Genomic DNA, 12,680 nt, shown 5'->3' on the forward strand with positions numbered 1-12,680 from the left:
TGGGATAATTCAAGTTAAGAAAAGCTGGCAAGAAACAAGCCAAGCTAAGGCCAGGAATTCATAAGGAAGACTCCGTGTGTGTATTTATTTGGGAGCTGGGTGGCAGACCTACCCAAAATTTTGGCATACCAACATGAGGTTTGAATTTCTAGACAGCTTGAGAAAGCTTAAAAAAAAAAAGGAACACAGCTCCTTTAAGATTTTCTGCCTTAAGGCAAGGCTGTGAGCAGCTAGCACATTAAATAAAAAAAAAGCTAAGTAAAAAACTGCCTGCACAGCACAAAGCATTGACATCCTAGAGCTCTAGAAAGGTTGAATGCAGTTCTCAGTCACCAACCTCTGACTGGGCTGCAAGCTTCAGGTTTGGTTTTCACCAACCTAGAAGCCAGTGGAGCCAACCAAAAGAGCGCCAACCAAAAGAGCCATGTGGAGGACCCAGATGTAGCAATTTAAAGTTTCCTTATATGGTCAAAAAAGGCTAAGAGATAAGCAGTAAAGACAGAGCCAGATGGATAAAACCGATGTGTGTAAGCTTAAGAAAAGAAAACAATATCGTCATAGAAAAAATAGTTTAAAAGTAATAAAGTTTTAAAGAGAGAAGTAAAGTAGTATATAAAAAAAACGCAGAGATAGGAAATACACAGGGAATCTGGATCCTGTATGTTGCTGTACTGATTTTGAATGTTTTTGATTGTTGATAAGCAAATGACAGCTTCTAAGAGACATGGGATTGAAAGGACTGCTGAAATAAACTAGTCTAGGTATTTCAAGAATGCCTTAACTTTAAAATGGAAGTCAAGAAATGTATTTGTCAATTGGAAGTCAAAAATGCTTTGGAGAAGAGGTTTTGCTTTTGCTTCCTCCACAGGAAGCACGAGGCTGTGGATTCATTCCTAGTTAATATGGATCTGGTTTGATCAAGGGATGCCTCCTTGTCAGGTGATATCTCTCAACCAAGATTACAGCTGGTCTTCCCAGGACTTGGTCATTATCTCAAATTATTCTCAGGAACCCCTAAAAAGATGTATTTGCCCACAGACAACAGGAAGCAGTCTGGAGAACATGACTCCCGCATTCCCAAGAGATGGATTGGTGGTCTTTGGTTATTTGGTGGGTTAAGGATGTTTGCTATTATTTAGGGGAATATGGTATATTGATACAAATTTAAAGTTACTTTTGTTATACTGTATGTATGTTTCCACTCTTGTTCACGGTTTGGTACTTATACACTTCATTTAAAAATGTAGGGTAAAGTTCTAGTTTTGAAAGCTACTATTATAAACTATTTAGGATAATCAAGAAATACAGGTTAGTAGTTAGTCATTTATAACAATCAAATCTATGGATATGTTAGGTATGTTTTCAAGATCACATAGATATATATTTAGACAGATAGATGATTTTCAAAGACCCATGGAATATGGCATTTAAAATGTTTTGTTAACATAGGGATTTTCATGACAATGAGACACATCTGCTCTTGGTAGCACTAATTTACTTCATAGATGATGGACATCAAAGACATTCCTTATGGGGTTTGTGTTCAATGTGGCAAGGCAACCATTTGAGCAAGAAACAATTTTGCCTTGACTTTTGACAGAATACTATATAAACTGGACATGTAGGACCCACAGAAAGTGACTGCTGAACTTTGCCAAAACAAGGTAGGATAACCCTTCAGGGTTCTTGCTTCACAGAAGAGTCTGCTGGATATTCTGCAGGAAAGGTGGGCAGTCCTTCAAATTTCCTACTTCACTAAAATGTCTGCTAGATAAGGTAGGCCTGTGGGCTGAAGATGGATGCTACAATGTTGCAGAGGAACTTTAGATGACTGTCCAGGAAGCAAGATATCTTTGTTGTTAGGTAATATTATATTCTTCTGGTTCTTTGATGGAGTTGAAGACTAGATAGTTATAGTAACAGTTTTCCTTAATTATAACAGAAAGTAAATTAGGCATAAAACTTTGGAGTCACTAAGATGGAATGGATGGTGGAGAATGCTTTCTGAATATGCTAAATACTAATGGACTGAATATTGTAAAAGTAATTCTTGCTTGATAACTTTTTGTTTTATATAGTTTTACTATATTAAAGTTAAAACTTTACATTTTTATTTAGATGAAAGGAGGAAATGTTGTAGACTATTAGTTAAAGATGTGTTACATTTGTTTATGCTGTGGAACATTTGTTTAATGATGCAAAGATGTGTTGTATTCTTTTATGTTACGTTTGATTTATATCTGTGAAACTGTGTTACTGTCTAAAACACCTGATGGTCTAATAAAGAACTGAACAGCCAAAAGCAAAGCATGAGAAAGAATAGGTGGGGTTGGAAGGCAGAGACAATAAATCTGGGAGGAGAATATCAAGGAATGAGAAAAGAAGGGGCCAGACACCCAGCTACACAGTATGACAGGGAATAAGAAAGAAAGAAAAGATATACAGAAATAGAGAAAGGTAAAAGTTCAGAGGTAAAAGGTAGATGGGATAGTTTAAATTAAGAAAAGCTGGCAAGAAACAATTCAAGCTAAGGCTGAGCATTTATAAGTAATAAAAAGTCTCTATGTGTATTTATTTGGAAGCTGGGTGGTGGGCCCCCAAAGAGTAAAGAGTAAAAACAACCAACAATAATTTATATATTTTATCATAGAAGGTAAATTATTTGTAGTTAGGGATGGTGATACTTAAGTTTTAACTGTCAACTTGACACAGTATAGAGTCACCCAGGAAGAGACTCTCAATGAGGGACTCTCTAGATCAGATCAACCTGTGGTAAAGTTTGTGGAGGTAGGACTGTCTAGATCAGGTTAGCTCATGGGCAAGTCTGTGGAGGACTGTCTAGATCAGGTTAGCTCACGGGTATGTCTGTGGAGGGCTGTCTAGATCAGGTTAGCTCATGGGCTAGTCTGTCTTAACTATAACTACTGGAAAGATGCAGTGGCAACACCACTTTCTGGGTTCAGGTCCTGAACTGTATGAGAGGGGAGAATGTGAGCGTACTCAGGCGTGTATTCATTACTCTCTGCTCTTGGCTGTGAAAGTGACCAGTTATTTCAGTTGCTCCTCTGTGGTTCCCTGCAGTGATGGACTGTGTCCTGGAATTGTGATCCAAGGAAACTACCTTCTCCCTTAAAGTTGCCTCCGTTGGGATATATATCTTAATCAAAGTAACAGAAGAAAAACTGGAACAAGAACTCAGTCATAATTATCTCTTTATTTCTACTAGTGAAGATAATTTTACCAGTAATAGTCGAGACAGGAAATTCCCCATTACCCATCTATATGACCTTATTAAACTGGGAGAATTTAGTCTTTCACCCAGTGTTAGCCACCCATTAACTACAAAAGATGGAAGGTATTAAATGAAAGGATTTGAAGTTTCTTTGTGACATTTGATAAATATGAAAAATAATATAAAACCTAAGTTTTAAAACCCAGGCATTGGCTGTTCTTATTTCTGATTTCATATGACTTTCCCAAATGACCCCATAAACCGCAAATTATAAAAAAAAGGGTGCATAAAAATAATACGTTGGAAGAGATAAAATCACATATGAATACATTTGGAAAAAACATTTTAACCGTGAAAAATCTGACAGTGTTGACTAAAAACTCTACCAGCCGAATCAAACCAAAGAGTAAAGGAAAAGTGAAGACACTTTCAAACGTCAAGCTCAAGAGAAACAGGATCAGGGGCCGGGAGAGAAATGCTGAACACACCAACACTGGTGTCAAATTCAGAGCTCACATTAAAAAGACAAAACAAAGCTCCCTGGCAGAGGGTGGGCACTGTTTTGGTTGAAGTGTCTAAAGTATCTGTATTCATTACCACATGTCAGCAGAAATAAAGCAGGCTTTTGTCAAGGAAGAAGATGCGGACATCCACAATTCTCATGAATGATCTTCCCACGAAAGTGAAAAGAGACAATGCTTATGAGGGAGCCTTGCTATGTAATAGAAATCTCCATTATAGCCAGCAAGGTCACTGCTAATTTCCATTAGTAACCATATTCCCCCCAAAGAGACTGACTCTGTCTTTACTTTTGAAATGTTTACTTATGCATGGTGTTTACTTATGCGTGGTATATGCTTGTGGTGGTTCACGGCAGAGGACCAAAGGTCAACCCTTGTCTTCCTCTAGGGCCTCCTCCTCTAGTTTTTATTTTTGAGATTATAATTTAATCACAACATTCCTCCCTCCAAACCCTTCACATACCGCTCCCTTGCTCCCTTCCAAATTTATGACCTCTTTTTTCATTACTTGTTATTGCGTGCATGTATGTGTAAAATATACACATATGTATTCCTAACTATAGTCTGCTCAATCTGTATAATGTGACACGTATGTATGATTTCAGGACCGATTATTGAGCATGGGATAAGCAGTTGGTGTGCTCTTCCCCGGGGAAGTGCTCTCGGCACTCCTTCGTCGCCTGCAGTTCTTCATGTAGGGTTGAGGCCTTGTGGGCGGGCTTTCCCGGATTACTTTACATGTCTGTTGATGTTGTCCTTGTTCAGCTTGTGTGAGGGCGGTCATGTTGGTGAGACTTCATGTGTGTAGCTTCTGACATTACTAGGAGACACAACCTCACAGCAAACTCCCTGGTGGTCTGGTTCTTACAATCATTCTGCTCCTCTGATGTTCCCTGAGCCTCAGGTATGAAATCCTTTACTTTTCAAGGCAGGTTCTCACTGAACTTGGGGGAATCCATCCAGCTAGACTGGCTGGCTGGGAAGCCCCCCAGAGCCTCTCTACGTCTCAGCTGCCTCGACACTTAGATTTCAGACACATGCCACCAAGCCAGGCTTTCCTGAGTGCTGGGATCCAATTCAGGTCCTAATGCTTGCGAAGAAAATGTTTCACCCACTAAACCATCTTCCCAGCCCCTCTAAACAAAAGAGAGAGTTTCTCTGTTATTTCTGGAAGGTGTTAAATAAAACAGGTACTCATTTGGGGGAACTAGTACTTTGTGACTTTTATTTCTAGGCAGTATAAATATAATAATATGGCAAATACGAGCTTTCGATTATAATAGTCTAATAGGTAACACAGATGTTTTCCCTGAATTTTATTATGTTCATAAAAGTATCACAACATAAGCAACAACAATATTGCAAAATAACAGTTTGCTGTGGCCAATAGCTAGGGGGAGCATAAAGAAAATGAAAACTATACGTGAGAAGAGGCAGTGTCCCCCGTACAGAGTGCCAACCCCAAAGGAGATGTGAAACCATTTCATTAAATTTTCTGTTTTAAAGCACGTGATTTTATAGGTAGCATTTATTTATTGATCAAATGGTGCTATAATTAGATGAATTAAATGGTTACTCACCTAATAAATCCGAGGCTCTCAAATTTTCTTTTAGAAATACAACGGAAATTATGGCACTACCTGCAAAGAAAATGGCCATTAGTAGTAGTTCCAATATAAGAAAAAAATGTATTATTCAGTGCAATATGAAGTTAAGTTTTTAACGTCTTTGTTGCACTCTTGGCTGTTGTGGCTGTAAATTCCATGGTGGAAGAAGACACAGGGCTGAGCAAGGGAAACGAGAGCGCCTGCTTACAGGTTGGCTTCCTTCGTAAGCTTACTGTGTGAAAGTGTGGGTGAGAGAGGAGATCTGGAAGAAAGACGAGAGGAAGGAGGACAGAAGCGAAGAGAAAAGGATGAAATAGAAAACAGGAAGAGCTAGAAAGGCAGGAGAAGCCAGGAGGAAACTAAAGAAAGTGGAGAATGACTAAAATGTACATATTTATACCGTATCCCACACTAAAGCTCTTCAGCTCCAGCATAGCTCCAGTGCTGCTGTCCATGGCTCCCCCGGGCTCTCTCTCCTTCAGACAGCACAGCTGGCAGGCTGCTGGACCCAAGTCTGCACCGCATCTGTCATCAACACCCTGGTCACTGTCCCCGCTCTTGTTTGTACCTCTGTTTAGCACTGTAGAAATCTGTCTTGACATCCCACTCTTCCCTCTCTCCACACCACCAGAGGACCTTTTGAAAACGCCAAGGTCACGGAAATCTGCAGCTTTAGATCGCTAATGGCTTCTTGTTAATTACAGGGCAAAGACCCGAGCTGCTGGCCGTGGCCTTCAATGACAGCAGTGACCTCTCTCCTGCCACTTTCCTCACATTCTCCCTCCATTCCCCTTCTGTTTTGTGCCCGTCCTTTGTAAAACACACAACTATAATTTCCAGGCCCACCATGCGCTTTTATGCTCATGGCCTCTATGAATACAACTGCCCAATCTGTGGTCAAATCTAGATTCAGGATCGCGTCCTGATCTGGACTGAGCTGAAACATCTACCCTGGGATAGTTTGTGTGTGGCTTTTCATTGATCTATCCTGGGATAGCTGAACATCTACCCTGGGATAGTTTGTGTGTGGTTTTTCATTGACCTATCCTGGGATAGCTGAACATCTACCCTGGGATAGTTTGTGTGTGGGTTTTCATTGACCTGAGACTTATTCCCTTGCCATCACCCTTTTATTCTGCCTTGTGTCTTTACCCTTCCGAGAATGGCTCATCCTGCTGGACTCTCAAAGCTGAGCCAGATCCTGCTGCTATGGCCTCTGGTCAAGAAGGCAGTTTGACTTCGGAGCTGTTCCTTTTGTAGAGTCATTCCTTGATGAATTGGAAAACTCCAAATTGCAAGCAAAGAAACGATAGACAGTGTAATCTGGATATTTGAAAATTTACCCAAGTTTTTAAAATTAAAAACAGAGGGAAGAATGCTTTCATAAAAACAAAACAAAGCAAAACACTAATATTTCCGTGGCCTTACTCCAGCCAGGGTTTGTGGTAATACCCATAGTGCCTGTTGCCATAGAGGGCCGTATGGACGCCTGGGATCTGGGCCACCACCTGGGGCTGTATTGGAGTCCTAGGGCCACCCTGCAGTTGTGGTAATGCTGATCTGAGTGGCCTGTGCTGCCACCAGGGGGTCATGGTGACATTCAGGCCTGGACTGCTTCTGAGGACCGTGTCTAGGTCCATGGTCCTACTGAAGCTGGGGTCTGCATTAATGTCCATGTCCCGTGTTGCCACCAAAGGCCATAAGGATGCCCAAGTTCTGTGGCCAGGCTGGGATCCAAGGGACATGCTGCCGCTGGGGTCATAGTGTCATCAATGCCAGAGCTGCTGCTGAGCGCCATGTCTGGGTCCGTGGCCTACTGTAGCCAGGGCGTGTGCTGATATTCATAGAAGGGTCTGTTGCCATAGAAGGCAGAGTGACTGCCTGGGGTCTGGCCCGCCACCTGGGGCCATGTTGATGTTCTAGGACCACCCTGCAGGCAAGGCGATGCTGATCTGAGTGTCCTGCCACCTGGGACCATGGTGGCATCCGCAAAGGGAAGCCCGAAAAGAAATGATAAAAGTAAAACAAAACAAAACAAAAAACCCCAAAACTACAGGCCCACATCCAGGGCTTTGAGCTGGCTCACCCCAACATCTACCCCGTCTATGACCTGCTGGAGCACGTGAAGTGACTGGTCCTGTGCAAACACATCTGCAGGATCTCCAGAAGTTCCCGTGAGGGTCAGAATTGATGGTGTGCTGTTCAGAGGCTGCGAACCTGACCAACACGTTACACAATGGGCGTTTGCAACTGAAGCAGTTTGGACAGAACGCTCCACTGCACGGCACACCGCAGTTCTCAGTGCTGCTAAGATGAACGAGGAGGTGACAGACAGGCAGGAAAGACAGAAGAGGGAAGAGGATTTTTTGTTGTTATTATTTGTTTGTTTTATAGTTGATATTCTTGTTCGTAGCTTTTGTCTTTTTTGTTTTACTTTTATTATTTCTTTGTGGGAAACACTGTAGGGGTGAGGGGCGGATATGGGAGTACTGGGGGATGGGTGGGATTGGGGCGCACGATGTGAAATTCCCCAAGAATCAATAAAAATTATGTTTTTAAAAAAGTACTATTATTTAGAGAAAAGTGAAGTTGATGTGTCGATGTTTTTAACCCTCTCACTTGAGAACAAACTATAGAATACTGCTTTCTCAGCTACAATGGAAGCACCAATTTGCTTTGTCACTAAAAATTCTTCATAGAGACAATTTCAGTGTCTGTATAATGACCCATTGTGTGGCTGTCACAGTCACATTTTGAATATGATTATGCCTGGTGTTCTGGTGACTTGTTTAAAACAAAATCACCATGTTTTCTTTTTAAATAAGCTGAGACATTCATACGCTGCCCATCCTGATGCTCACTTGAGTTGCTCTTTGCTCTTGCATAATCTTCCTGGGCAGGTTATGTATTCAAATGGAAGTTTACCAAGTACGTATTTAATTGAGTGATTTGGCTCTAAATCATTAAAGCAAAATTTTCTATAGACAAATATTAATATTAAATTATCAAATTAAACCTGTTAAATTACAAGTCGAGTTTAATACGGGTATAAAAATGTATATAAATTTCTATCCTAAAATAGAAATAATTCCAGGAAACCACTAGCATCCTGTGTTCGGAACCTTAGAAAGGCATGAGGACCAACGCCTTTATAATCTGCATCCGTTCAATGGTTTCTAACAAGCCTGGGCGAAGAATGTTTCTATCTGGAAAGAGTTAGATTAACAATGAAAAACAAGCACCATGTGACCGCACTAAAATACACTGGTGCATCCCACCAACAATCCTGGAGATGGCGATTTCACAGCCAGGAGTTGCATTTAGGTGGGAAACTCTGCTTCCACAGAGCAATAGGGATAGCTACTTAGTCTGAAGGCTATGAATGTGAAACTAAGTTACAAGGCGGCTGAGCCTTTCCTCTCTGATCTACTCATCTGAGAAACACTGGTGTTGCAGCTGAGCAATTGTAGACACCTTCACTTCCTCCCCTGCCCAAGGCTCTTTCTTGTAGGCTGCTTCCCTGGAGGTCAGAAAGGACAGATTCCCTTTTCCTTTGTTGCTAAACCACAGCTTCATAAATAATCTAACTTTCATAGGGAAGTGTCATGTGGGATAATTTTATTGCTTCCAGCCAAAAGGACAGGACTGTAATAAAAACTTAGAATATGTGGCATGCATTGAGCTGTATCAACTGCCACAGACCGGTTATGCCTTATGAAACAAATGTGCTCTTTTTCTTACTAAAGGAATTTAGAATTTGAATGCACTTCCATACTTATCGTTTTACCTGTTTTAAGAAAACATGAAATTTTTCTAGAAAGGGTATGTGTATGTGTGTGTGTGTGTGTGTGTGTGGTGTTACTCTTGTCTGTGCACGTAGAGATCAGAGGGGCTGATGTTGGGTTCTTTCCGCTATCATTCTCCACCATATTTTTTTTAAAAATATTCATTTTATTTTAAATTACACGTGTGTGCGTGTGTGCACACGAGGGCAGATGCCTGCAGACAGCAGTGGTGTTAGCTCACTTGAAGCCGTCCGGAGTCACAGGCGGTTGAGAGCTGCCTGATGTAGGTGGTGGAAAACCAGTTCGGGGCTGTGCAGAAGCAGTGTATGCTCTGAACTGCTGAGCCATTTCTCAAGCCCTCTGCCATAGCTGTTGAGACAGAATCTCAAACTGAACCTGGATCTCATTGTTTCAGCTGGACTAGCTGTCAGGGAGCTCCTGGGGTCTGTCCCCTCGCCTCACCCCTCACGTAGGGGTTCCAGATGTGCAGCCTATACCTGCACATTGTTTTAGTGGGTGCTCGTGATGGGAACCATCTCCCTAGCCCCTCTGCTAGGTTTTTACATAGTATAAGATATTTATTTAGAAAGGTAGTAAAAATAACACGCCACCATGATAAATTTATTTTTTAACTCATTTGTATGCAGCTGTGGGTGAAATACGAGCTGTACCAAGCAAACCAACAGGTTCTGAACAACAGCTAATGACAAGACTTCCTAGTAGAGTAGTGAATTTTTAAAATGAGCAAATATAGATCAAAGTACTCCCATACATCCCTGAAACCAGAGACCTGCCCAGCTCAACCAATAGCCGTTGCCTAATGAGCCAGAGCAGGGCTGATCACGATATTTTTATTCCCACTGTATAATGCAACATTCAAAAATTGGAAGAGCATTTAAACATCAATAATCTTAAAAATCATTTAAACAGAACATCTGCAGGTCTACACCAGGTGTAATTAAACCACAGTCTGGGGCTTTACTTCAGCAAGTTTATTCTGGGGTGGAGGCACACTAGGCCAGAAGCTCTTGGCTGTCTAAGACATAGAGAATGCTCATTGAGGTTGCTGTTTAATTGCTAGGTACCTTTACGGGGTGTGTGTGTGTGTGTGTGTGTGTGTGTGTGTGTGTGTGTGTGTTAGGAAAATCAGCAGAAGAATATATGCTTTCTAGGAACTCAGTGGTTTCAAAGAGTTAACAACGCCCCACCATTCAGAGAGGTGTTTTTCCCAGGCAGAGTTCACAGTTTAAATAAAGTCAACGAATTGCTGTTCTTGCCCAGTGGGAAATGTTTGCAGAATCTGACCCCTCTCTCCTCCAAGCTGCTCAGCTACTGACAGTGGAAGATGCTATGGCAGCTGCTCAGAGGATCGTCTGATCTTGGGACCTGAGCTGAACTAAGCTGTCTTCATTAACCTTAAGGAAATTCTCAGTTTGGAAGTTTGAGCAAGGCTGCTTCGTGAAGTTCTGTAAAGACAACAGGAATTGGCAGGAAAGAGGGTGAAGACTAGACGTCCCCTTGGGGAACTTTGGGCTGGGGGCTGCAGAGGGTAGCAGGGTGCTGTGCCGAGGAGGGGGGGTGGGCCAAGCTATGGAGCAGCACCCAAGCCAGCACAATCTCCCATCTCTCATTTCTCAGGCTGGCGAGACAAAGCACGTGGTTGCCAGGGGCCCACTCTGCACATGCAATTGCCCAGGGCTTTAAGAGCACACGGATGAAGCCAGGCCTTTTGCGAGTTTTCAAAGTGGCTCCACAGATATGAGCCAAGAGACAGGGGGTCTGTTTTCTGTGATAACTGGGGTCTGTGGGTGAAGGCAGGACGGAGAGTACCAGAGCAGATATGTGCAGAGCTACACTATCCTTCCCTGATTAACAGACAGTTCAGGAGCACTCACCACGAGGAAAAGAAACTCAGCCGTTTAGCAGTAAATAGGTGGCCACAAATACAGACACTCATAAAGCACAAGGTAAAGTCCAGCTTCAGCAGTCAGAGCAGAGAGGCGAGGCCATGAGGCTCACTGCTGACCCGGAAGCAATAGATTCGTTTCCCTGCTGCATAGTGACTGCCGCTGGGGATTGACGGAATGTGTGGAGACTGATCTCACTGAACTGCTCACATTCTTTGATCTGTATCTGGGAATCTGTCTTAAGGGAGCAATTAAAAAAACCAGAGAGTGTCAAACCTATCATTACAAAATTACTATTCCATCGTAGCAAACTAGAATAGTCCAAGGACTCAGCAGTAATGGGCAGAGTATCACAGTCATGAAAAATTATGTTGGAAAATTATATTGATAAGAAAAAAATATTCATGTTGTAATATTTTAAAAATAGAAAATTGTTCTTTACATGATTATGATGTAAAATATACAGGCAACAGTGGTGATTATTCTTCTCGGTAAATATTTATTTTTAATATTTTAAATTATGTATCCATGTACATGTGAATGCATGTGTCTGTGTGTGAGTATGTGCACATGGGTAAAGGTGCCCCTAGACACCAGAGGTATTGGGTTCCCCTGGAGCTGGAATTACAGGTAACGGTTGTGACTTGCCCAGTGTGGGTTTTGGAAACTGAATTTGGGTCCTCTGCGAGAGGACCTGAGCCGTTTCTTCAGCCCAGTGGCATCTATGCTATGGAAATTCTGCATGCAATAGTTACTCCCGGGAGACAAGCATTGCTATACTTTATAAATGAAGAAGCACGGAGCGAAAGAGGGTAAGTTCGCTGCACAGTGTCACAGGGAGACTGCAGGGACAGGCAGAGAATCGCAATAGTCACGGCGTCTGTTTAAAAACCATCCGAGGTTACACCCCAGGCACAATATTCCCATGAGCTAGGAGGAATATACTTTAGCACTCTTTTGCATAATGTAGTGATAACAATTAATAATATTACTGTGTAATTTTAAATGGTTAGATTTTAAATGTTCTTAACAAAATAGATTGGTGAACTGACAGCTATGTTAACTCTCTGACTCGATCTTTCTACAAAACATCACCTTGTACTTTATACAAAATATACAATTATTGTTCATTACTTAATAATGTAATTTAATTATAAAAAATTAACTTTAAAATAAGAAACTGTACCAAAATATAAACTTTTTATAGGAGCTATGGTGGGGCAAAAGTCTTGATCAAGGGTATTATCCATAAGGAGGAAAGATACAAAATCTTCTAATAATCAAAATAGCGCATCCAAGGGCAGTTTATGTATTTCCTTAGCCTTGAAATTCCAGTGTTCTTTAGTCAGGCAAGAATTAACAATTTAAAATTTGTCAGTGAGTCATTTGTTTTCTTTTGACCATCATGAGTCACTCAGGTTAGTAATCAGAATAGAGATTCATTCTGCCCAAGGTTGACATGAGAACCGAGACACACACACACACACACACACACACACACACACACACACACACACACCATGCACGCACATTCTGATTTACAGTTCTAGTAAAAACAGATAAACACCAAGCACATTTTTGGTGGCTTCAGCCAGTCTCAGAAGTAGGTATGCACTCTGAACCGCTGC

The 12,680-nt window shown here is 41.6% G+C and overlaps 1 protein-coding gene across 1 annotated transcript in view; it reads right to left on the bottom strand.

The window, feature by feature from the left end:
* Nipal2 (NIPA like domain containing 2) overlaps window positions 1-12,680 on the bottom strand; it is a 104,595-nt gene that overhangs the window by 44,499 nt on the left and 47,416 nt on the right. Inside the window, exon 4 of the mRNA XM_048457260.3 lies at window positions 5,334-5,393. Coding sequence (XP_048313217.3) covers window positions 5,334-5,393 — 60 coding nt within the window. The remainder of the gene's footprint in view (window positions 1-5,333; window positions 5,394-12,680) is intronic.

The sequence above is a fragment of the Myodes glareolus genome, chromosome 19, assembly GCF_982192425.1.
Source record: "Myodes glareolus chromosome 19, mMyoGla1.1, whole genome shotgun sequence".
In the NCBI taxonomy this organism is placed as follows: Eukaryota; Metazoa; Chordata; class Mammalia; order Rodentia; family Cricetidae; genus Myodes; species Myodes glareolus.